Source organism: Megalobrama amblycephala, linkage group LG16 (genome assembly GCF_018812025.1).
Source record: "Megalobrama amblycephala isolate DHTTF-2021 linkage group LG16, ASM1881202v1, whole genome shotgun sequence".
NCBI classification, from domain to species: Eukaryota; Metazoa; Chordata; class Actinopteri; order Cypriniformes; family Xenocyprididae; genus Megalobrama; species Megalobrama amblycephala.
In genome coordinates this window covers 33766973-33793566 of record NC_063059.1, presented here as the reverse complement: position 1 = coordinate 33793566, position 26594 = coordinate 33766973, and the positions used below count along the sequence as shown (strand labels likewise).

The 26594-nt window shown below is 36.9% G+C and overlaps 2 protein-coding genes across 4 annotated transcripts in view; one reads left to right on the top strand and one right to left on the bottom strand.

Annotated features, from left to right (window-relative positions):
• mipepa (mitochondrial intermediate peptidase a) overlaps window positions 1-15904 on the bottom strand; it is a 28077-nt gene extending 12173 nt beyond the window's left edge. The window contains exons 1-16 of one of the 2 annotated variants that reach the window (XR_007180278.1): window positions 15428-15904; window positions 15151-15324; window positions 14238-14326; window positions 14029-14115; window positions 13604-13667; window positions 12077-12259; window positions 11747-11903; window positions 10967-11015; window positions 10537-10597; window positions 10330-10382; window positions 9586-9739; window positions 9391-9468; window positions 7704-7908; window positions 7505-7614; window positions 5448-5522; window positions 5072-5188 (exon numbers count right to left, since the gene is read on the bottom strand). Coding sequence is in view for 1 of the 2 variants with exons in the window: in XM_048159943.1 (XP_048015900.1) it covers window positions 5072-5188; window positions 5448-5522; window positions 7505-7614; window positions 7704-7908; window positions 9391-9468; window positions 9586-9739; window positions 10330-10382; window positions 10537-10597; window positions 10967-11015; window positions 11747-11903; window positions 12077-12259; window positions 13604-13667; window positions 14029-14115; window positions 14238-14326; window positions 15151-15324; window positions 15428-15574 (1803 nt within the window). In the remaining variant the exon portion in view is untranslated. The remainder of the gene's footprint in view (window positions 1-5071; window positions 5189-5447; window positions 5523-7504; window positions 7615-7703; window positions 7909-9390; window positions 9469-9585; window positions 9740-10329; window positions 10383-10536; window positions 10598-10966; window positions 11016-11746; window positions 11904-12076; window positions 12260-13603; window positions 13668-14028; window positions 14116-14237; window positions 14327-15150; window positions 15325-15427) is intronic. The other variant, XM_048159943.1, reaches the window with a different exon arrangement.
• A 993-nt stretch (window positions 15905-16897) lies between these two features.
• On the top strand, window positions 16898-26019 carry bach1a (BTB and CNC homology 1, basic leucine zipper transcription factor 1 a). 2 transcript variants are annotated; one of them, XM_048160868.1, is made up of 5 exons: window positions 16898-17055; window positions 17640-17894; window positions 20127-21359; window positions 21564-21770; window positions 23754-26019. In XM_048160868.1, the coding sequence occupies exons 2-5, from the start codon at window positions 17655-17657 to the stop codon at window positions 24105-24107; spliced, it is 2034 nt and encodes a 677-aa protein (XP_048016825.1). In that variant the 5' UTR covers window positions 16898-17055; window positions 17640-17654; the 3' UTR covers window positions 24108-26019. The 2 variants fall into 2 exon arrangements, with proteins under 2 accessions (XP_048016825.1, XP_048016826.1); XM_048160869.1 differs by having other exon boundaries at window positions 16905-17055; window positions 17612-17894.
• The last annotated feature ends 575 nt before the right edge of the window (window positions 26020-26594 follow it).

Sequence of the window (26594 nt, the reverse complement as noted above, 5' to 3'; positions counted from 1 at the left end):
CAAACTAATAAACAAACAACAAACAAACAAAACAATACAATACAAGAAAAAAAAACAACAAAAAACAAACCAATAAACAAACAACAAACAAACAAAACAATACAATACAAGAAAAAAACAACAAAAAACAAACCAAGAAACAAACAAAACAACAATACAAGAATCAAACAAAACATCAATACAAGAAACAAAAAAACAAACCAAGCAACAAACAAAAAGTAGGCTTTATACCATAGAGGACCTTCTTCTCCTATCACAGGGCCCGGGCAATATTAGACACATTAGGGTTATTTGCTGTCCGCTAAATACACGATTCACGTCACAGTGTTACAACCTCCTGAACGCAGGAATCGTACAGATACATGTGTTATATAACTATATACTTTTGTAGTTGGTACATTATAAAAGCATTGCTATCATGCTACAGAATATTAAGGACTCCACAAAGACATCTGGCTATAATGATTAGTAAGGGACATGCTGGACAGTCTGTTCTTATGCAGAATGTGTGTGTGTAAGTGTTTCTCTGTGAGGTTGTTGAACAGAGCCAGGGTTGTGTAAACAGCACTATGAGAGACACATTATAGTTGAGGAAGGTGAAACTGCTGAAGAATACAGACTTAAGCCCCAGAGTATCAGCAAGACATATCCCATATGGCCCCTAATGACTTCAGTAAGTCCAAACGCACTTTTGCAGAGACGTAACATCTGAAAGCTAAACATTAGCAAAACAGAACAGCTACTTGATTATCAACACTCTCCTAAAATCTGTATCGGGTTATGGAAATATTTTCACTGCAGATGGGTCCTGTCAGGCTGCTGGCCACAAGATACTTCAAAATCTACATTTATAAGAATTTCCCATTTACAGTACTTTGGATAAAGGCTTTGAGCTAATAAAATCTAACCAACGGTAATACCATGCTTTTTTGGACATGCACGCTCTTTGCATCCCATCATGTATCTCAGCGGCCAGAGGAATGTAACGCTTTGTGTGAATGTTCCCAAATATTAGCAACAGGACAAGAACCTCCATCTGGTCCATGTTTCTAACAGCTGACATTACCTTCCAGAACGCTATTAATGCCCTAGTAAATCGAATCAACGTCAGCAAAAGTCAAACAACTGTAAATACGGCTCTCTCTGTGAGTCATTAACCATCTTCATCATCGGCCACAGTCTTTATTAGTGGTCAAGCATCACTATTATTACTCAAATTAGGGTTAGTGATTTCAGTATGAATCTTTGGTGCCTAAGTCGACCTGTGCAATTTGTGGTAACACATAAATCATGCAACGTCAACTGGCGGCCCGCGGGCCAAATCCGGCCCGCCAGATATTTCCATCCGGCCCCCAGAATAATACTGAAATCAGGAATAGCCTTGCAAGAGGAAAAAGTTTAGGGCTGGTCCGAATACCATTTTTTGATAAACATCGACTATTCGAAGCTTCGGAGAGAGGGGTTGAACATATTTTTCTCTCTAATAAAGGCAGGAATCTGTGTCTGTATGTCCGTTTGCATTTTTATTATTTCGAGAACCGTTCATCCAATCGACTTCACAAGGGACGCGACACATTCAGAATTAATAAACTTTTAGTAAACTACAGTCAGAGCAGCGCGAGCGGGAAGCGGCGCACCTCACGCGGGCAGGGCTTCGTTTACACTGCACGCGTGTGCGTTGCATTACGGCTCCGGCAAGGTTTTGTTCCGTCTTCTGAGCGGTGTCAACTCACACCAGAAGCATTTCAAAAGCGAAGCGGCTGGATTCCCGATACCACGAGATTTGCATGTCTGACGTTTTTTTTTTTCATTGATTTTTTTCGTGTTTTTAATGGCTAAATTGTTATATTTTGTCCGGTTTTATTGTGTTTATTGCTATGCCATACTTTATTTTGCTGTAGCCATACAGATGAAGTTAATACACTTAAAATTCCAGTTATGGACAACAAAAACAAAGAAATTTCAAGTTTTCAACTTCGAATCTCTTGTTGTCAGTTTCTGACATCGTAGTGATGCGAAATATGACCAGGAGTTTACTCAGGGTGATTATTTTGACTTTATTTTCTATTTGAGCTGCGCGTCTTTGACGCGGCGTCCGTCAAAAATAGGCGAGGCGCCTATCTTTAGCGAAGTGGCGCGGCGAGCTTCTGGGACGCTTCTCAAACGCACCGCGGCGCGGCTGGTGTAAACACGAGCATTGACTAGAGTGGCCGCGAATCAGCTCCGGTAGCCGCGTCGCAGCCGTAACGCGCCGCACACGCGTGCAGTGTAAACGAGGCTTTATGCTCCGAGAACGGACACTGCACTAGTGATATAAAACGCACACACACAGGTCTGTTAAATTAAGCAATAGTTTTAAGGTAGTCTAATATTTTTCTGACTAACAAATTGGCACAGTAAGGGTAGATTTAAATAAAGAAAAACAAAATTTAAATAAAGAAAAAACGAAATTTAAATAAAGAAAAACGAAATTTAAATAAAGAAAAAACGAAATTTAAATAAAGAAAAACGAAATTAAGCTAAATTAAAAACGAGATTAATTTAGATTGATAACGGGTAAAAATGCTAATACATTTTGTTTCTATTATTCTATTTTCCACAATGTCAAAGCAGACATGCATTTCGGTCAGACAAACTCCGCTGTTCTGCGCTCTCGCCAGAGAACACTCCCGTTGCTGGAACAAGCGTCGGTTCTATTTCTAGCATGCACGCGTTTTCCGCGTGGCTCGAGCGCGCCTGAGGCGCGTGTCTCAGTGTGCAAACTCCAACCTGTTAAATATGGGAGCCGAAATAAAAACGGACACGCCACGCAGCCAGTGTGTCGCCGGCCTTATTCAAGGGGGAATGAGAACCGTTTTTTATTTTTAAATCTAACGGGGGGAAAAGCCTTCTGAAAAGTAGCTTGTGCCATAGCCTGCCTTCAGTCAAGAATGACGATAAACGCGTTCTCTCTTTGAACATCTTTTATTGTTTCACGTGCTCATTTTTTCACAAATGTCAAAATTTTCCTTGCCTGGGATTAGCGCACAATTGCGTGACAGTGATGGACAGCTTGACAGCCTCACAAATATGAAGCCTAAAATATCGCTATCGCCCCTGGTGGCTTGCTGCAGTACAGGTAATATGTAAAAATAACAAATTTGGAATTAGAATTAGTATATCAAATAATAACATATTAGGATACAATTCGAATTTTATTTTATATTACGAGTATCTGGCCCTTACAGTGTCTGCAGAGAAAAATTCTGGCCCTTGGACAAATATAGTTGATGACCCCTGACATAAATGATACCTCAAATTGCAAAAATGTATCACTGCTTCCACAAAAATATTAAGCTGCACAACGTCTGATTTCAACGTTCATAATAATAAGAGTTTCTTGAACAAGCAATCAACATATTAGAATGATTTCTGAAGGATTATGGCACTGAAGATCTCGCGAGACTAATATGTGACGAGATTTCTCGTCGAGGCAAAAAGTAGTCTCGTGATGTTGTTGCCATGACAGAGTGTTAGGATGATTAGGAAAGAATATGCCACCGATTCGTTTACATTACGCCTCCACTGTCGTTTTGCTTTGTATTTAAATAAAAAACATTTAATTCAGTTTTATAACGGTTGCCACCACTCCATATTTACAGAGTTACGCGCGATCGCTAAAAGTGAAAGTAAACGCGAGCGCGCATTCAAACGCGATTTCAGTACCTCGCATTTTGAAAGCGGCTCCCTGATGCATGCAAATATCTCTCAATATGAAAGCTATTTTAGGCTGGGCAGTGTAGTTGTAACCATCTCTTAGCTCTGTATCAAAGAAAAATTTGGACTTATTTGCACTTTGGTTGCACTTATTGTAAAGTGTTACCATAAAAAATGAATAACAGTTTTCTCTTAATCTTATTAAGCACAAAAAATAAGGTTTCATTTGTTAACATTAGTTAATGCACTTTGAACTATCATGAACTAACAATGAATGACTATTTTTATTAACTAACATAAACAAAGATTAATAAATACTGTAGCAAAGGATTGAGGATTTCTTAAAAATAGTGTGTAAAAATCTTGTCTCGTCTCGTCTCGTGAACTCAATCTCGAGTCTCGTCTCGTCTCGTCTCGTGAGATACCTGTCTCGTCACACCCCTATTCAATAGAGTTGCATGCCGAGGGTTTTACGGCCGTATGTGGACTGAGGAAAGCTTTCATTTGTTCTTTAATAGTCAGTAAAACATGCATCCTACAGGAATGAAAGACACACACATACTATTAGCTGCGTTCCCGTGAGAGGCGGTAATAACGGATAAGAAGGGGGAAGCTCGGTGATTTAGATGATGGTAAAGACATTATGGCTGAAGCAATTAAAGAGAGAAGGGAATATTTAGAGTTGGGGGGAGGCCTGATTCCCAGTGGCTCCACATAATTACAGGCCAGGATGAACGGTTTATGAAGGCCATTCCGAAATAAAATATGTGTTTTAGATCACTCTAGCTCTCAGGCGGCCATCTCTACAGCTGCCGAAGAGCTGAGAAATGCATTTCAAACTATGTTTTCCCTTCCAAAAAGACTCTCAAAGAAGAGTTTCAAATATTTCCCCCAGGGAGCGCTTCTTCAAAGTATATGTCTGCTTTGTTATTGCAAAAAAGGCCCCCGAACAGGGGCTGGAGAGCAGAGAAAAAGCATTTTAATCCTTTAACCGTGCAGTGTCTGTAGAAAACCACAGGGCAGGAAAGGGGCCAAAACCAAACTACCTTGGTGTGTTGATGTGTTTTTGTACTTCAGAAGCGGGAGTATAAGATGTTATTAAGGATTAGTCAAGGAACGATTCCTAAACATTCATTAACTTCAATAACGCCAATGGATCACTTAATTTCAGGGCAACAGACCACCTACATACGAGGAGATGTGCTTTTTGTGCAGCGCTGATTTCTAGTGGGCATTAAATAAATGATTCAAAGTTATCCTTAAGACCATGCATTTTGTCTAAGTGAAGATTTCCTACCCTGATTTTGAAAATACAGGGAGTTTTTGCCAGTTCTACTGAATAGATTTTTTTTTCATTCAAATGAAGCACACTTACTGTGTTTGTGACGTATGGCAGGCCATAATACTTTTTCTGCATATCTATCATGATGTCTGTAGTTGATCGGTTTTGTGGTTTTCCATGATAAACTTGATCCAGGACTGCATAGAAAACCTAAAGAGAAATATTTACAGAAACTTTGAGGTAAGATACCAAACCATTTATGAAAATGTTGCATTGTATATAGGTCAATATTAGATTTTTTCAATTTTATTTTGGAATTTAAGGTTTTAAAAGTATAAATTATTACCTAAATGGTAAAATAAATCAATAAAATAGAATAAAATAAAATAAACATATGAACATACATACATATACATAGGAATATATATATAGGAAATCTTTCTCGTTGTTGAATGAGAAGATCTGGTACCTGAAGTTGAGTGTCAGCTGCACCACAGACTTTCTTGGACTCACAAAGACGGGCCACCATGCTCTGTGGCAAAGGCTGCGAGAATAAAATAGCATTTTCTATTAAATGATCACCCAGAAATGACTTCAGAAGACTTGGGAGTTGTATTTACTACTTTTATGGTGCTTCTGCATCCTGTTTAAAACAAGAAGCATCAATTCTCATTTATTGTAGTTGCATGGAAAAGAGCGACCAGCACAGAATTTAAAGGGGTCCAATTATGCTCATTTTCTAGTTCATAATTTTGTTTACTGGGTCTACTAGAATACGTTTACATCATTTAAAGGTGCCCTAGATTATGTTTTTAAAAGATGTAATATAAGTCTAAGGTGTCCCCTGAATGTGTCTGTGAAGTTTCAGCTCAAAATACCCCATAGATTTTTTTTTTATTAATTTTTTTAACTGCCTATTTTGGGGCATCATTATAAACGCGCCGATTTTATGCTGCGGCCCCTTTAAATCTCGTGCTCTCCGCCCACAGAGCTCGCGCTTGCCTTGAACAGTGCCTTAACAAAGTTTACACAGCTAATATAACCCTCAAAATGGATCTTTACAAAGTGTTCGTCATGCATGCGGCATGCATGCGTCGGATTATGTGAGTATTGTATACTGTTATATTGTTTACTTCTGATTTTGAATGAGTTCGATAGTGCTCCGTGGCTAACGGCTAATGCTACACTGTTGGAGAGATTTATAAAGAATGAAGTTGTGTTTATGAATTATACAGACTGCAAGTGTTTAAAAATGAAAATAGCGACGACTCTCTTGTCTCCGTGAATACAGTAATAACCGATGGTAACTTTAACCACATTTAACAGTACATTAGCAACATGCTAATGAAACATTTAGAAAGACAGTTTACAAATATCACTAAAAATATCATGTTATCATGGATCATGTCAGTTATTATTGCTCCATCTGCCATTTTTCGCTATTGTTCTTGCTTGCTTACCTAGTCTGATGATTTGGTTGTGCACATCCAGACGTTAATACTGGCTGCCCTTGTCTAATGCCTTTTATAATGTTGGAAACGTGGGCTGGCATATGCAAATATTGGGGGTGTACACCCCGACTGTTACGTAACAGTCGGTGTTATGTTGAGATTCGCCTGTTCTTCTGAGGTCTTTTAAACAGATGAGATTTATATAAGAAGGAGGAAACAATGGAGTTTGAGACTCACTGTATGTCATTTCCATGTACTGAACTCTTATTATTTAACTATGCCAAGATAAATTCAATTTTTCATTCGAGGGCACCTTTAATGTTCAAAAAAACTCTTTATTTTACTTATAATTTACAATGTTGCAGCACCTGTTTTCATCCTCTGTCTGAACGCTCTCTGTTTTAGTTTCGGTTTCTTTAAAACTCTGATTGGATAGCTGGCCACAGTCCGTTGTGATTGGTCTACCACTTAGAGCATATGCCCCTAACCATAACCGGAGAGTATCCGCTCCAGAGGCTTCCTGAGGTGCTGTGAACACTACTAAAACGAAGCTACCTATGGAGTCAGTTGTGCAATATCACTTTGAGCCTGAGTCCGATAACGACAGTCAAGAAGATCAAACTGATCAACCCAAACCACCTTCACAAGCACGACTTGTGCAGGACATTTCACAGTGGTAATTATTTATTTTTCATACCTCTCTTACATTTCAAATGTGATGTTATAATTGTGTCATTTATAACATTTGAAACATCTATTGGTATCATAATGTGTATTGAGTTGGCTCACACGGTGCACTGTGGAACTTTTTAGTGAGCGAACGTTTCAGTGCACTGGAAGTATTTTGCGATTGAGACAGCCCTTAAAATGGTTGACTCCCTGGTTAGTGACCTGACTACTGAATTAGGGAACTGATTGAGACATACCTTGCTTACTAATATAAAGAATAACTTTACTTTGCAGACATTTTTCATGCTCAAACAGCAACATTTCACAAACATAATAGAAACCCTTTAAAATAATTTTTGATATAATGATCAAACTGATCATGACCAACATGAACATTGCAGTGTACCTGTCCTGTCTGGTAGTGGCGAGCGAACTGACTGATCACTCGATAATCTGTGGCAAAGTATTCCATGAGAATAGAGGGCACCTCTGCAAAATCAGTGCTACATCGCGTTCCTAAAGAGAGAAACAAGGTCACCATGATCATGCTGCTCCGAGGAAGTGATGTTCACAAATGTAAACAAAATTAGTAGATCATATTTTACCCGTCACATGTTGGTAGCGGGTACGTCCCAGCATGGAGTGCATGGCATGGCCCATCTCGTGGAAGAGATTTTCCATCATGCCCGGGCTGAGTAACGTAGGAGCGGACCGCGTGGGGTGGGGCAGGTTTAGCATCAGGACCACCATTGGCAACTGATACTGGCCATCATCCAACTGCCTCCCTCCATGAATGGTAAAGTGGCAGTCCTGAGCGGGACACAAACAAGCTGGACTGATCTATACTGATTGGCTGAGCATAAAAAAAACAAATAAACCAACATTGGTTTAATTTTGCTGTTGAATAAATCAGTAAAGATTTGTTCCTAAATGAATCTGTTTTTAAACAAATCGATCGAGTGAATAATACAATGACTCCCTCATAAAGATTAATGAATCCTTAATGAATCAATATTTTTAAACAAACTGGTTGATTGAATGATTCAATCCTGCATCTGAAATTACATACTGTATAGTATGTACTACATTTCGTTCATTGCAACCATTTTAAAAAAAGTATGTTCTATATATCAACGTGTGTAGTGTTAATGAAATTCGGACGTACTACATCCGCCATGTTGTCATTTTTATGTGACCTAAGGCTCCAGTCGCTTCACTGTCATTTACAAATGATCCCATGGCCTCATGGGATAGTAGTCCATTAAAAGCACACTTCAGAATCTCGTCAGAAGTAGTAGGTCATGTGTGTACTACTGTTTTTCAAATACTATGTAATTGCACAACAGACTGTATAAAAAAAGATGGACGTCTCCATTTCCTTACACTGTAGAAAAATTAAGCCAACATTTGGAGCCAGCGCGGCATTGATCCTAAGGTGGAGCTGCAATATCAAGGTCCCGCCATTACTCCAGCTCACACAGACTCAATCGCAAGCACAGCTGTCACTAGCTTTGTTATGACCACAATTGAGGGGGATACATTTTTTTATCCATCTTCAGAAAAAAAATATAAGTGTAATTGGATTTTTTAATTTGACTCGCATCCCATTCGATTTCATGGAGAGGATGGGGTTTATAAAATGTTTTGGCTTCACTTTTCAGGACGTGTGCAGCACACCTGCAGTGCATTCCAAACGGGATATATCGCCCTCCAAAGGGCATTTCGGAGTGAAAATAATCATGGTCGCCATATTGAAGGGTCGTTCCAAACCGAAGTGCTCAAAACTGGCCACTTCAAAGGGCCCTTCGGAATGAAGGATTTCGAAGCAAAAATACCAAAAATAAATAAATATATAAACTAACGTTAAACAAAGGGCGCAACTTGCACAATCTACTCCTCCTTAATTGTCTTGTTAAGATGACGCAGAAGTGCGTTCCAAAAAAATAGTTTTTTTGACCCCTACACCCTTCATCCCTTCGAAGCTCTCACTCCGGAGGGTAAACCCTTTGAAGGGATTAGGGCATAGGGATGAACCCTTCCGAATGGAACGAAGGGCTGATTAGGACATACTACTTTTGGCGTACTGTTTTTCTGATACTATATAGCACTCACTCACTTGTTGCCACCTACTGGTGTAATGATGTAAATGAGTATCAGTATGAACCACCACTCAGCCAATCGAATTAGAGGATTGGAACTAATTATTCTATAATATTGTATAACAGATACTAATTTGAGATGGACAAACTAAGGACAACATGAGTAGATGGCTTATCTTGAGTTTTTCTTTACCTGAAGAGGTTTCTCAGGTCTGTAGAAAAAGTCACAGTAGATATATCCCAGCAGTCCCTCTGTTTCATGCACCACAGCCTGAAGGAACAATTCAAAATGGCAAGTGATAATAGAAAAGAAGTTGGCTAGACCTGAAGATGAGCTCTCATTTAAGCCATTTTGGTTTGATAATCAAGCACAGAAGCATGATCTCACCAGCTTGCGCACATCTTCGCTCCAGACCTCCCCCACACTGGGCTGCTCAGCCAGCAGTGATACGCCATACAGCTGTGTGAAAAGACCGTTCAGACCTTCCATGCACGCTCCCAGCGAGAAGTACGGACTGTACAGGCTTGGCTCGATGTTAAATCTGCAGAGACAAAATATAAACATGACATTTTATTAAAGGCTGAAAGTCCGTTCACATTTTTTCTCACTAAAACCACAGACTACAAAAAATAAAAGACAAGAATGTGAAAAGAAATGTGGAAATCATATAGCACAAAATTTCCCAAAACATTCATTCGGTTCTCAAAACAAAGACACATTTCTCAAAACATTTAGCACATTTCACCCGTTTTCACACACATTCCAATTTTCTTAATTATTTTTGCCAAACTCTGCACAAAAATGCCCTCATTTTACACAGGTTTAACCATGTTCTCATTCAGAAAACACAAACTATAATTAAAATAATTAACTCAAGCATCACAATGTGAACTGAAATAGCACACATTTATCCATGACACATTAAGTAGCAAAACTAATGACACACCAATCACAAATTTTAGGACAAAATATATAGGAGCACAGGTGATTGTGCTTTAGAAAAGGCATCTGAACACTGGAGAGAGAGCTGAAAGAATCATCTACAGGGTTTTCATACTACTTAATACAGTAGCGTATTATTTTGATGTAAGAAAATTAAATTCTGTCACATGCTTTTCTCAGGTCTCTTACCTTTCTGCACGTATCACACCACTGAAGTACGGATGGTCCCAAGGCATTAGTTCCTACCGAGGAAGATTTTATTCTGTTTTAATTCTTCTACAGAACAATGGACTATTTCTCATTTAAACAAACTTGCAGGTAATTGTAAATTTATAAAAATTTTACAAAATGATACAATATGGCAGCAGACGATAAGGATAATTGAGCAGTGCTTACAGAATTTCTGGGGTTGAGTTTTGTCTTCATATCCCTCATCATTTCAAAATCCTTTACCGTCCTAAAGTTGACGGAAATACAGTTTTTTATATTATATATCATATATAAACATTAAATTTTACATTATGAAAATTATTTGCTATACATATATATGCATATTCTGTTAAAAATCTGTATCTTTAGGAACACATGCAACCAATACAATACACCATAGTGTCTTCATTATAGCTGCAACAACATATAATGCTGTTGACAGTGACACCTAGTGGCACCTCTGCTAGAATAAGACAATGACAATACTGTAATAGATAAAAAAAATAAGTTTAATCTTTCTTAAAAAAAAAAGAGACTAACTCTTGCACATAATATATTCATTATTATGCATCCGTGATTAATGCAATTGACACATTTTGAAGAGAGAATACTCAACCTGTCTGAGAGCTTGTCTGTGATCTGCTGTAAGAAGCTCATAACTGCCTCTGTAGAGAAACATACCTTGTCATAAACTTGTATTCCTATAACATAAATAATATTAAAGGTACACTATGTAACTTTTGGCCCTCTAGCGGTTAAAAAACAAAACTGAAAACAATTGAAGATCGTTTTGGTTGTACTTCAGCTCTGCGTGACTGTGTGGATGAATATAGTTATCCTACTGCCTCATAAAACATTCACTTCTAGTTAAGAGATATAACCAGTTTAGATGGAAATGATCTGACTAGCTGAAGACATTACTATAGCTTTACCCATTAATAGACACAGTATTTCCTTGAAAATAAATTCCAGCACAGTGCAACAACAACCATAATGTCATGACTCTTCACAATAGATAATGCTTTACAATGAACTAGTTAGAGAACTACATATGACAAATTATTTGTTCAATAAAATATCTGCCGCTTTTACAACAGTTTGATTCTGACAAAAGAAAATGTTCTTGCTACCTCCAAAAAGCCAAGCCAATGTTGATTCTTGTTTTATTACGAGAATGTAAAAGTTACATAGTGTACCTTTAAATATTTGATAATAAACAATGTTGTATTTCTTCACAAAAAAATAAAAATATTCATTTGAAGTTTGATAAGCAGCTGTTTAGAAACAATCATTATTCATTCTGTTCTGTTTGGTGCAGATAGTGGTACAGAAATTACACAAGTTTAAATGTTTAAAACAAAAAAACAAAACAGAACTATCAAAAAAAGTCTGCTACCTGGGCTTTTGGCCATGGTTCCCTTTAAAGCTCTGTGTGCATAAGATTCATAACCAACCAGGCGAGCCAGTTTATCTCTACAGGCCAGCAGTTCCTCAAGTATGTGCATCACATTTGCATTTGGATAGAGGAAAATTTTATACGCAACTTCCCTGACCTGAAAAATATGTGCACAGACAAAAAGACAAAACAAAAAAACACTGGTTACACTACAACAAAGCTACCGTGGGGTCAAAAGAAATATTTACAATAATAAAAGAGTTTGTGACTATTTCAATCAATATTTATACAACATCAAAAAGTTTGTACTAATTAAGGAAAGTGATGTACCAGATCATCAGGCGCGTCCGCATGCAGGCCGCTGATCTGAATGTACTTTCCGTCTTTACTGAAGTGCTGGTGAATGTGTTCAGGAAGGACTCTCTTCTCTATTCTGTTGGGCATGTGACAGCTCATGAGAAACTGATTGCTCAGATCCAACAGCTTCACATTCAAGTTCACAGCCTCTTTCCTCTGTGAAATATGGAAAGGTAATCTGTGAGATTGTCTTACACACAAATGTATTTTACTGTCGAGTATAGTTGTCACAGTACCAAACGTTGAGTAGTCGGTACCAATACCAGTAAAATTTGCAGTTCTCTGCACCAATTTTGGTACCAGAGCAAAAACTGTTTAAGTACTTAAAAAAAATGGTCTCATCCGTTGGTTATCACTGTCAATCATCGCAGTTTCCGATTCAATTGCGCATTTAAATACGGTTGTCAATCCAGAATGGGTAATGAACAGAAAGCAAAATAATAATCACTAAGGCTGTCAGTCTCTAAAGCAAAAGCTCACTGAATTTTGCACTCTTGAGAAAACTCCCGTTATAATAAATAAGTCAGGCATAAAAAATGTCTTAACTGTACAATGAATCTCTTATTTACACTGAATTTACACATTGTTGGTTATAATGAAAGGATTTGAGTGTGTGGCTTGCGTTTTCAGCGGTGTTAAGCGGATTCTAACTAACTTACTGAATAGCACCTCTGATTAGCCATTTCGTTCACATGCTCATCAGATACGATTGTGATTGGCTACAATGCTCCATGCTTATAAAAACATGCTGTAAACAGAAACATTTGACGCTCAGACAGCGCTCAAACAAACACTAACAAGAACGTTTGAAAGGAGTGTCTATCAGGACCGTTTGACAAACCTACAACACATAGCTGCACAATTCTGGATAATCTGAAAATCATGATTTTTTTTTTGTTTAAAATAAACAAAATAATATATAATTTACTAGAGGTTCTGACAAAATGTTAATTGCTGCAGTCTATTTAGAAATGCTGAATTAATTTGAATGAATTATTATTGTTATTAAAAATAGGTTTGAGTGAATGATTCAATGACTCACTTCATAAAGACTTCACTTGTTTCATTACTGGATGAAGTAGCATTTTTGAATGAATCTCTTGAATGAATGATTCAATGACAAATACATTTTAACAGTCACTTGCTGTGTAACAATGTCATTTATAATCTTTATTTGAAGCTATAAGTTACTTTCAAAAGGTGATTTACTTTATTTTGATTGCTACCGTAGACATCAGTGTTTACATCCGAAATATAAACATTTATCCCTGTACTTCTATGATGTTTGAATTATTGTAACAGAAATAATGAAACTGTTTGGCTCAGCGGCAGCGCCAACACAAATTTGAATGCGGAGTTTGTTGTCAAAAGTTTAATAGACATAGCCAAAACATTGTCATTTATGAATAAGATCACGGGGTGTTTGAATCGAGATCGCAATCTTTTAATGATTTATTGTGCTGCTCTAACTAAGTATAATTAATACAAAAAAAGTCAAACCTTTTTTTCATCCAGATGGATTCCACTTATTTCGAAGTCAAACATGAACAGTTCAGCCACTCTTCTGCATCAGTAAAACAGAATAGTAAATATTACAAAGTACTTTTTACAAAGAAAACACCACAGACTTGCATTAATGAAGTAAACAGGATCAATTTGATTGGGATTTCATGTTGACTTTAAACATCTTGTTCACTAAATTTTATGTAAAAACCTTGATTAGTGATCAAACATGAAGCAAGGTACAGGTTTGCACACTATGCCCATTTTCTATAAGATAGATAGAGATTTAATATTCATTCTAGAACAAATAAATAATGGCATGGAATAGCATGATGATTATTCATGGAGCAAAACACATGCATCTCTATCATGGCTAATCTATTATAAAATAAAATAAAAATAAAAGAAGATCAGATTTATACCTTGTCTCTGAGTCCAGTTTGGCAAAGATCTCTTTGTTATCCAACAGGTCCTTTAAGCTCTTACACAATTCAACATTGGTATTGAGCCTGTAGGACAAAATTAAAATCATAAATATCTCTGGAAGAAAAAATAAATAAATAAATATATATATATATATATATATATATATATATATATATATATAAAGTGGATAAAAATACAGGCTCACCTCTCCACCATAGTGCCAATGTTTATACAAGTCCTCTCTGCAGCCTCCCGGTAGGATGGATTGGGATGTGCCACTTTAATAAAGTCTGCCTACAATAAATAAATAAATATATATTTTTTTAAATTATTTTCAAAATAAATTACAGAGGAGCACATTTTCATACTCATAAGGCATGTTCAGACCTTTATTTTGAAATAGCGATGAACATGAAAAATCATTAAAGATTGGTTGAAACATGTTTGTTTTCATGCCAAGAGTTCAAAAGATAATATCCATTCAGTTTTTTGAGAGAAAAATGTCTGAAAATGTTTTTAATAGAAAAAAACATATATACATTTATGATTGTGGCGGCGATCTATAACCAACATACATGTTGTTTTAATGTTTATTAGAGGCTGAATTCATATAAAATTCTGCCAAACTTCCCATACTACTTCTATATAGGATGTCTACTTCATAAATTGTATGAAAATAATGTAAATATATGGTTCAGATCACTCAAACCATATATGGAAATGGAGGCGCTTTTATATGGTCAGTAATGGAGCTTGGTTCAACCTGAAATTTGGAAAACAACCTGTTCAGATTTTTGGCTTTGATTTCCTTGCAGTTTTAGAGTAAAACTTGTTTGGTAAAATATATTTTATATTTTAAATATAATATTATATTTTTACATTTTACATTTTCATAAATTAAATTTCTTTTTCCACTTACATAAGTGGAAATAAATAATATTTCACTTCTACAATAATCTGCCAAATTTCATCTTTAAAACAAGACCAGCCTTATGTCTATATTCCAAAGTATTCTTAAATTACAACCATTTAAGTTTAGATAAAAAAAGTGGGGGTGACAGTTAACAGGTTAAAGCAATGTATGTAAACAATATGTAATATATAAACAACTTGTTTACCATGTCTGCCACTCTGCATAGACTGTCTGACAGTTTGTCAAATATCTCCACAGTCTGGACTCCTGGGGGGCAGTGGCAGGCTTTCTCCACCAGCTGTTCTGTCTCCTGCAGGGCTCTGTCCTGGACCACCTCAAAACCCTCAATGGAGCTGAGCTCTGGGACACCAAACAACCCCTGACAGACACATACACAGTTTGTATTTTACTCTATTAAAGGTCAAACAGCAATTAAAACTAGACACACACACATATATATATACACACAGACAGGGTCGTACCACATTTTGTTGGAAAAGGTCTAGTCTCCTCTGAACTTTGGCATTGAAAGCAGCTCCTACAGGTGACCAGGTGGTGACTGTCCTACAGACCCGCGCTGCTGCTGTCCCGCGCCTGAGTAAACGCAGCAGCGGTCTGTACGCTGACATTACTGATGACAGTCAGCATACGACTCTACAACTACACTCAAGTCACTCTTCACAGACAGAAAAACCGACAAATAAACTAACCAGATTAAACAATTCCAACAAACGGAAAAGCACTGCTGTAGTTTGACATGCTCCTTCCAATGACAGTGAGTGAAACTTAGATTTTGAAGAAGCACTTTCGACACGTGAATAAATTCGTGAGGATTTGTAAAATCATATTTTACTATTTAAGAACATTAAAATCAGCGTGATTCATTTTTTTAAATGAATACAGCTGTGGTATGATTGTTCACAAGATATCCAAAGATGTTACAGTGAGTTTAAACAGCAAGTGAAAATGACGCGAATCATCTCTGATATTTCAAAATAAAGGTTCAACCGTTAAAAAATCTCCTGAATATGTACAGTACAGTCCAAAAGTTTGGAACCACTAAGATTTTTAATGTTTTTAAAAGAACTTTCGTCTGCTCACCAAGGCTACATTTATTTAATTAAAAATACAGTAAAAAACAGTAATATTGTGAAATATTATTACAATTTAAAATAACTGTTTTCTATTTGAATATATTTCACAAAGTAATTTATTCCTGTGATGCAAAGCTGAATTTTCAGCATCATTACTCCAGTCTTCAGTGTCACATGATCCTTCAGAAATCATTCTAATATGCTGATCTGCTGCTCAAGAAACATTTAATGTGTACAATTGTACAAAATATTTGTGTACAATATTTTTTTTCAGGATTATTTGATGAATAGAAAGTTCAAAAGAACAGTGTTTATCTGAAATCTAATCTTTTGTAACATTATAAATGTCTTTACTGCCACTTTTGATTGATTTAATGCATCCTTGCTGAATAAAAGTATTCATTTCTTTAATTTCTTTTCAAAAAAATAAAAATAAAAATTCTTACTGACCCCAAACTTTTGAACGGTAGTGTATAATGCTACAGAAGCTTTGTATTTCAGATAAATGCTGTTCTTTTGAACTTTCTATTCATCAAGGAATCCTGAAAAAAAGTACACAACTGTTTTCAACATTGAAAATAATCATAAATGTTAATTGAGCAGCAAATCAGCATATTAGAATGATTTCTGAAGGATCATGTGACACTGAAGACTGGAGTAACGATGCTGAAAATTCAGCTTTGCTATCTATCTATCTATCTATCTATCTATCTATCTATCTATCTATCTATCTATCTATCTATCTATCTATCTATCTATCTATCTATCTATCTATCTATCTATCTATCTCCATGCTAGAAGTGGGCGTAGCTCGTAATGGGCGTGGCTATTAGATGCATGACGCAGTACGTTCTGTGCGTGATATGTGACGTGCACTCACTGCCGCACTGTACAGTCACATGACAGGCATTATGGAGCTCGTTCGCTGTCAAACTTTAATCCGTTTTTACTTTTAGACTAGAAAAGCGATGGACAGAGCGGGATTTTTGACGGCTTCTGATCTCCAGTGATGTCAGGTCAGTTTTATATCCCTCTACAGACATACAAACCCCACATGTAAACAATAGCTTAAACAATGTCAGTTTCATTACAAACCATTGGCTAATTTCTATTTTTGTTTTTATTTCAACTATTATGCCATATTAATAAGTGGGAACTTTTAGGTATTATAGTTAAGCAGTGTTTATTTATGCCAGCTCATAAACAAATGTGTTTGCAGTTGCTTAACACTCATTTTGGCTTATGTTGACACTATGAAAACTATTCTGTTAACTATATATGATTGTTTGACACATATACATTCAGAAAGATAAGCTATCTTTTAGCCGTGAACTGAAAACATGTTTTTAATGTATACTTATTTTGCAGAGTCATGCTCAGTCATGTTTACTTATCTAACTAATGGTTACTCAAATGTTTTAGTAATGTTGTCTAAGATATGTTTGTACTCTACATGGCATAATTGCATTTGTATACAGTATGTGGCTCTCAGCACCATGTATTGAGCTGGACATCACTCCACCCAAGTGTAACTTGATGCATCTCTTTCTGTATTTCCACCTTGTTACACAGTTGCGTCTATGTATCTGTTATTTTGTAGCTAAACCCCTGCGTCATGTCTGTGGATGGCCCCCGGACCTCTGTTTTCACCTTTCAGTCCGCTGTTCACAGCCATCATGTTCTTCGCTCGCTGGAGGAACTGAGACAGAAAGAGCTCTTGTGTGATGTGACGGTTGAAGTGGAGCGCAGGAGCTTTCGAGCACACTCTTCAGTGCTGGCTTCCTGCAGCCACTATTTTTACACCAGACTGACAAACCACAGCCGACCAAACCTCACTGTCAGCTTGCCGGATGAGGTAATGCTTGATATGGTGGATGGATGGGTTGAACCTGGAGGTTTTTGAAAAACCTATGGTTAAGCTGTGTTCTCTTTGTTATTTTTAACAGATACAGATTTAACTGCAAAAAAAATAAATAAATAAATAATGTGAGCAAACTCTAAAACAAACAATTCAAACAAAAATTAAAATTTTGTCATCATTTACTCACGTATGAATATTGAACCCAATCTCAATAACATGATGTTGCATATTTTTATTTATTTGGATGACTATATTTATTAAATTGCAATTCATACATACTTGAATACACCTCTTCTATGATTACCATGTTTATAATTTATGAATTAAAATTAATTTTGATATTTTGGCGGTCAATAAGTAAAAAAAAATGTAATGGTGACGCAACTGTCCTAAAAACATAATACAGTAAATAATACAGTGATTTAAAGGTGCACTATGTAATATTTTCGCTATGTCCGAAAATATTTTATGTCTGCTAGAGGTCGCTAGAGGTCCATTCAAAACAATGGCGTAGCTTGATGACGCCAAGTTTGAGCACAGAATCTTGGGACATGTGGTCTTCACCTCAACGACTGGTGCAAAAGAATAGGGATAGGACTCGGACAGAAATCATGTTCATGGATCCGATTATTAATGTTATTGTAGTATGAAGCAGAGCAGGACCGAGTGTTGTGGGAGCTGAACGAGGCCGCTGGAGCGATTGCGCAACACACGCCTCACGAGCAGCTGAACTTTTATTATGCCACAGTCGCCGGCGTCGCTTCCGTTTTTCCGGTCATGAGTATGAGGTAACGCAGCTCTGTTTATCATATTAGATACATTTGAGTGTGTTGAAAATGATGTTATAACGTTACACTGTGCGTTCGCTCGGCAGCTGCTGTGAGACACTGTTACACACTGCAGTAAGATAGATCGATTTTACAATATCATATTAAATGCTGGATGGCTTGTGTTGATAAATGGCATGCAATTAATTTTAAAACATATTGTATGATGGAGAAAATACTGTATTACTGTTACTAAAAATAAAGCTGCATCTGATTATGCTATGTTAGCTACTTGACAAAATAGTGTTTTTCTCTGAGGCATGGTAAAGCATGGTACTCGCAAAAAATCAAGAAAATTAGATTTAAACAATAAGACTAAACGTGTTGAGCTATATAACAATAATTCGTTTTCTGTCTGTAAATATATCAAAACAGTTGTTCCCTTGCCTATTTAAACATGTAATATATTAAAGCGTCTTTGGTGTTTTCATGGTTTCTACAAAATAAAATCGGAAACCGAGGGTAACGCGGGTATGACGCAATTGACAGGCGACTCCTCACACGTCCCCGACCCTTGGTTAAAATTGCAATTTTCTCACAATTTACAAATAGTTGCAAACATTTGGGATACTGTAAGTACTCAAGTGAACAAAATATATAACACTGGCCTAGTTTTTGGGTATTTTACTGCAAAATTCTTACATATTGCACCTTTAAATTAATCTTTTATAATTATTATTTGGCAGAAAAAAATATTTTTACAAAACTTTTCACTGTTTATTAATATTTGTCCACAAATCAATGTCATGTGGCCCAACCAACATGCAGGAAATATTAGATATATAAAACCGGAAGTTATATCATAGAAAGGACTCCTGCTGACCCTCATAACTGTCAAGGTCAACAATTTCTTTTTTAAATATCAGATAATTTGACCATGTTATAATTATGCAGGTTGTAAAATGTCACATGACTCCTCAAAAATGTACAGATATTTATGAATTAATAATTCATGATATTTGTAAATAGTAATAATAAATAAAAACCCTCATGTATTCATGTATTTTTACGTAATACTTGATGGTTACACCACATTTTTAAACATTTCTTGAACATAGTTTGAAAAAGTTCTACTTTTTTGATACTGCTTTTCATAATCCATTTTATTCTGATTCACTTTCATTATATAGAAAAGTGTATTGTAAACACTAACTTTTCCTTGAGTGTAGGACAGAATTCATACGAGTTTGGCATGACATGAGGGTGAGTAAATGATGACAGAGTGTTCATTATTGTGTGAACTATTCCTTGAAAAATTGTTTGCATTGCATTGCTGTCAAATTAGGCCTTATATATTGAGATTAAATTGAGCAAACTATGTTACAGCTATAACCCAGTAATGCGATTTGTAAATGATTTATTCATGCAGTAATCATGACTAGATCATTAATCTCCCAAGGTCACTGTGGAGGGATTTGAGCCTCTTCTGCAGTTCGCCTACACTGCAAAACTTCACTTCACGAAAGAAAACATCCTGGAGATCCACAGATGCGCCGAATTTCTTGGATTTCAAAACCTCGATAAGGCCTGCTTTGAATTCCTCATCCCAAAGTTTTCTGATGGTGGTGGAACCTCAAAAAAAGTGAAGGGGAAAAGCAAGAACCAAGCATCCAATAAGAAATCCCAAGCTATCAACAGTCCTAGTGACCAAAACCCTGAAACTGGAGAAGATCGTGTACCTCAGGATGCAGGAACAGTCATGCAGGCTGCATCTGCAACATCCTCTGTAGAAAGTCCTAAAGATTGTCCCCCCATCCCAAATGACAAAGAAATGCAGTTAGATTTATCCCCGCTGTACGCAAGAAGCTCTTCATACCACATGGGTGATGGCCAAGACCAGTTTTGCCTGCAGAACTGTGGCCCACAGTTGCCTTCCTCTTCTATGGTGGCTAGTGAAGTTTGTCCTTTCCTGTCCACTTCGAGCACAAGTGACAATGAGAAACTGCATTCGGCTGTAGCTACCTGTGGTGCCGACATTTTAGCAATGGAGGAGCAATTCCAGAAGGAACTAGCAATGGAGGTACGTTGTGAACCACCTACTGATAAAGACCTGAGCATTGCCAGTATCACCGATGGCCACTTTGACCAACTTGAAGGGTCTCTAATGCCGCCCACCGACTGCAGCCAACTATGTCCTCTGAATTCCGTGGAGTCAAACGGGGTTTTGGACGGGATTTCCGGCGCTCCAGACCTCGGCAGCATTGGCACCGATGACAACCAGGTCTTCGATTCCAACAAACAAACGTTCTCTGAACTGACCCCCAAGGATGGCTTCACCGAACGAAGTGTAGTGGAAAGGGAAGTGGCTGAGCATCTTGCAAAGGGCTTTTGGCCGGATTTGAGCTCCACGTTAAATGAGCCGCTACCTTTGGACTCTATCGACCAGTCGTCTGCAGGAAACGGCTCGGACTTCCACTGGTTGAAGCATCTGGATCTGGGAGCTGCGCCCGATGATTGTCCCTTCCTGAGGGACCTGAGCTCCAGTGATAGACAGACCTCCATGGGACACGCTCTGTCCAACGAGGACACTGGAGACAGTCCCTGCATGTCCCCAATTAACTCAAGGGAAAACTCTGAGTGCGAATCGGATGGAGACTGTGCGCAATGTGGTAGCAATGAACAAGTGCAGGAGGTGAGCATGCTAGCACTCACGGTTGCAAAACTTCATGAAGTTAGAGGTGGAGTTTGGTGCCAAACTTCACCAATATTTTTGTACTCGCTTGAGATTCCCTGACATGCTTCAAATAAAAGTTTCAGTCTCTACTGAAAAATGTAACCAACCTCTTGGCTGAACATCCTCCATAATGCAGTGTTGACGTCTCGGTTTTCTTCCCAGGTGGATTTGCCATTCCCTGTGGAGCAAATTTCCACCATGACCCGGAGAGCATTCCTGCAGATGTTGAAACGCGAGAAACTGACCCCAGAACAGCTGGAGTTTGTTCAAGATGTGAGACGCCGCAGTAAGAACCGCGTGGCTGCTCAGCGCTGCCGCAAGAGGAAGTTAGACTGTATCTACTGGCTGGAGGGAGACATCAAGAAACTGGTATGTCTGTTTGATTCCAAAATTACATTTTGTGAATGTCCTCCGAATGTTATTTGAGTGATCTGAACAATTTGGGCCCCATTTACCTGTGTATTTTAGCGGTGCCCAGGATTAGGCTAATAACTGACATAAACACGGTTTTTGGTAGTTTAGTGCAATCAAACAACATGTAGCAGGATCCTTGTAGTTACTTTTAATGAATTAGTCAAAAAAAATCAGTCTGGAACTCTCAAATTAAGATATTTTTGATGAAATCCGATGGCTCAGTGAGGCCTCCATTGACTCAAGTTGATTTACACTTTCAAACACCCAGAAAGCTACTACAGATGTATTTAAAACAGTTCATGTGACTACAGTGTAGGGCCGGGGCGATATATCGCATGCGATTTTCACGCGCATTTCGTCAGTAAAGCCGGTTCCCTGATTACCGCTAAATCGTCATCACCTGCTTTCAAATGGAGCGCCATTTAATAGACAGAGCCGTAATTCACTGACAAGCTACGCAATATTGCGTTCATTATCGAAGGCGATTCATCTGCGATAATGAACGCGATATTGCGTAGCTTGTCAGTGATCTACGGTTCTGTCTATTAAATGGCGCTCCATTTGAAAGCAGGTGATGACGATTTCGAGTGGTTCAACCTTAATGTTATGAAGCGACGAGAATACTTTTTGTGTGCCAAAAAAACTAAATAACGAATTTATTCAATAATATCTAGTGATGGGTGATTTCAAAACACTGCTTCATGAAGCTGAGAAGCTTTACGAATCTTTTCTTTCAAATCAGTGGTTCGGAGCGTGTATCATCGCCCCCTTGTGGTGAACCATTGAAATTTCAAAACACTTATGATGTAACGGAGCCTCGTTTACTGAAATCATGTGACTTTGTTAGTTTGATTCACGCTCCGAACCACTGATTTGAAACAAAAGATTCGTAAAGCTTCGAAGCTTCATGAAGCAGTGTTTTGAAATCACCCATCACTAGATATTGTTGAATAAAGTCCTTATTTTGTTTTTTTTGGTGCACAGAAAGTATTCTCGTCGCTTCATAACATTAAGGTTGCACCACTGTAGTCACATGAACTGTTTTAAAATGTCTTTAGTCGCTTTCTGGGCATTGAAAGTGTTAATTATCTTGCTGACAATGGAGGCCTCACTGAGCCATCGGATTTCATCAAAAATATCTTTATTTGTGTTCTGAAGATGAATGAAGGTCTTACGGGTGTGGAACAACATGAGGGTGAGTAATTAATGACAGAATTTCCATTTTTGGGTGAACTAACCCTTTAATATCAGATTATTTCTGTAAATAACAAACATGGCATCTGAGGATTGTTTCGTTATTTTTGTTCTCTGTTGTTTTGCTTTATTTCCAGATTAGATAGATTCACAATAGCAATTATCAGAAATTCACAATAACGATTATCATGATATTGAACTATGACTACAAAAGCGTTGATACCTGGAATCACCTTGATAATGAAAATACAGTTACAGTTTTGTGTAACAGATGATACTTTCATTGTAAAAAATAAAATGTTACCATGAAATAAAATGACAAGTGTTAAGAGTATATACATTTGTATCCTAAATACACACAACAGTGCATAAATCATTTTTTTGTTAACAGTTTTACAATAAAAATATCTTTAGACTGTAGTATATAGGCCTATATAAAAACAAATATTATTTCTTTGCCTTCAAAAGTATGACATGAAATGTTACTGGGATAAATTAGAAACAAGAATCATTAAATTGAAAATCCCTTCCCAAACCATTACCACATTGTGTTTGGGCATAAAGTGTACAGTTATATTGCTTCTATTGTCCCTTTTTCAAATGAAGATCGAGTAAACCAATCAACACTTTTTTTTTCCCACACTTTAAGAAAATCAATAGCATGTGTCATGATTGTTTTTTTCACCATAAGGAATACAAAGTACAATCCTGAAATGGATCTTCTTTTGTTTCCACGTTTATCAGAGGAGCGAGAAGGAGAAATTACTGCAAGATCGCAACCAGCTGAAGCTCAGCTTGGAGGATGTGCGTCAGAACATCTCGGGTCTGTGGCAGAGCCTCTCTACGGACATCTCGCCGCAGTCCGAGCAGCTGCAAGCTCTAACCAGGTACTTCTCCTCCGACTGTCCCACCTCCATCCTCCTGACCCCCATGGCCTCTCCAAGCCTGGCTGGCCCAGACCGGGATGCCCATGCGAACACCTCCTTGAACACCCTTCTTCCAGACACTTGTCCTGAAGGAGACACAGCAGCTCTCAGGTCGCCCGCTGCCTTCCTGCAAGACAACGTTCAGAGCACTGTTACAGATCCAGCTCCATGATGTCCAACAGAGTAAAGCCGCTTGGGAATGGTCCGGTTCATTTTTACTCAGGAGCTTACCTTTCTGCTGCCGTCAGTTACACTTTTGAGCATGACTTTCCTATTAGGAGCACTTTCATAACATTTCTAAGTATGGATGTGACTAAATTTGCACTATTTCCAGGAGTTTCATATGGAAATGCTACTATGCCTCTCATTCCTTGTGTAGAAGTCATTCCTGTTATGTTTCACACATTTTGTGAACTCTGAAACTTTAAAAATTATTACGCTTGTGTTGTATTTCAGTATTTCAGAAATAAGCTATGCCGAAGCTCATATGCTCATATATACACTTTGCTAATTATAACTTGATTATTTACATAATGGCAAAAGATGGATTACAGAATGGAACATACTGTAACAGGGTGGAAATATATGGTTTGTTTAATTATGAATTGATAGTTATTGATAGGTATTTTTTAAACCATCGATATTTGATATTTTGATTCAGCCATACCAATTTTTTAACATTTTGTGCAACAGGGTGGAAAAGTACGACAAACAACTAAAGCACAATACGTAAAATAATTTATAGAATTAACTGCTAATACTTTCTCATGTTTATGCTGTTGTTTTCTCACCAAAAATAATGTCACTTCCTGGACAATAATGTCATTAATGAACTGGCATTTTTTTTAGTTAAAAAGACTAGGTGGAAAGTGATATTAAGGACGCAGGAAATATCTAAAATCAACAATTAAACAAACGTCCCCAAATTTTGCATTTAACATTTTGATTAAAGAAAGAAAAACACCTGGAACATTTCTTAATAAATGACTTTTTATGCTTTTTAGGGCATTTATTGTAATATTGTGATAAAAGAAAACAAACTAATATGACATTAATCTTCAAAAATGGTCAGTTTTATATTTTATCCAAATATATACTACAGTATACTTGGAAATGTACTACATAACAGGAATGACTCATGGATTCATTTCCAGGACTAGCATTAATTAACTGCCACTATGGACAATCATTGTAATTCTCTTTATTATGTTAGTTGATTATGATTTTGTTATGCAATGTAGAGCATATAAATACATTCCAGTGTAGCCTAATATGTCTTTATCATTACCAGCATGAGAATTGTGTATTGAATATGCATCTGTTTTTTTTTTTGTTGTTTTTTTTGCAAGTATTCGTATATGCGTATGTCCTAGATATAGTAACATTTAAATAACTGCCAAGTAAGTTTTCATGCATATCATGTAGGATTTGTGAAAAAATACATAGAATCCATAGTCTCTTTAAGGTAAGGGAAATATATATATACATAAAAAGTTTAGAGACTGTTAACTTTTTGCTTGCTAAATTGGAATGGGTTTGGATAAGTCCAAGATAAAATCAAAATTAATTCTATTTGCTTTAATACATGTTTCTGGTCTCATTGTGCATGATTCGTCATTCCACATTATTTCAATGAAAAGTTTGTCTTGTAATGTTTCATTAACATGCAATACCCTTTCAGCTGATAGGCCATCCGGCCTATTGGCCGTCGGATTCGAGATTCAGGCATTATTTTAACTCTCGTCGTGGTACAGAGCACTCACTTTTCATGTACTGAGGAGAAAATCAATTTCTGACCTACATTTTGTTTTTGGTCAAATATCCTAGTTCACATTATGGAAGTAAAATGGATGTGAATGCCGTTTCATGCTGACTTTAATGCTTAGATAAATATTCTAACTAATGTTCATTTTGCCATTGTAGTGTCAATGAAATGATCTATTTTTTACTTTTTTGTGCCTTTTTTGTTGTTTTAACCCTGTAACCAAAATACTGTCATGTAAGCCTAGAATGCACTGTATAATTCACTATTTGATCCATGTTTAACAAATAGTAGCAAATAAAATGTCAATAATATATATATATATATATATTTTTTTTTTTTTTCACAAAATGTGTAAATGCAGTGGTGCTTGCTAAAAGTAATGTGCTAACAGAGACTGAACAAATAAATCAAACCTTTCAAAATGTAAAGCATGAAATATACATGTAAGCACATTTTCCCAGTCGGTCGAAGGCAAAGAAGAGCTTGGTTTTTAAAAAGAGTCTCTACTGATACAAATAATTTAGTGAGATCACTGTAAAATTTCGTAAACACACTGATTTTACCATGTTCTTTCTAGTTACCACACAATTATGAGTTACTGTTTTCCCCTGAGCACTGTTTAAAACGACCAGCTCCTGAATAAGTGTGCAATAGACTATAGTGAAGCAGTTTCGATATCATAAAATGATTGTTTTAAAAGAGTCTATCAAATACACATTAAAAATTAAAAATAGGAACATTTCTCACAATGTGATGGAGTCCAGTGGTTGTCAGCAGTTGAGTAAATTCACCACAAGAGGTCAGAATAAGCATGTATTATAGATAGCGCTCATATTAGCGCACACGGAGGCCCTACGTGGTATTACAGTTTTTTTCAATTGCTAACAAGCGTTT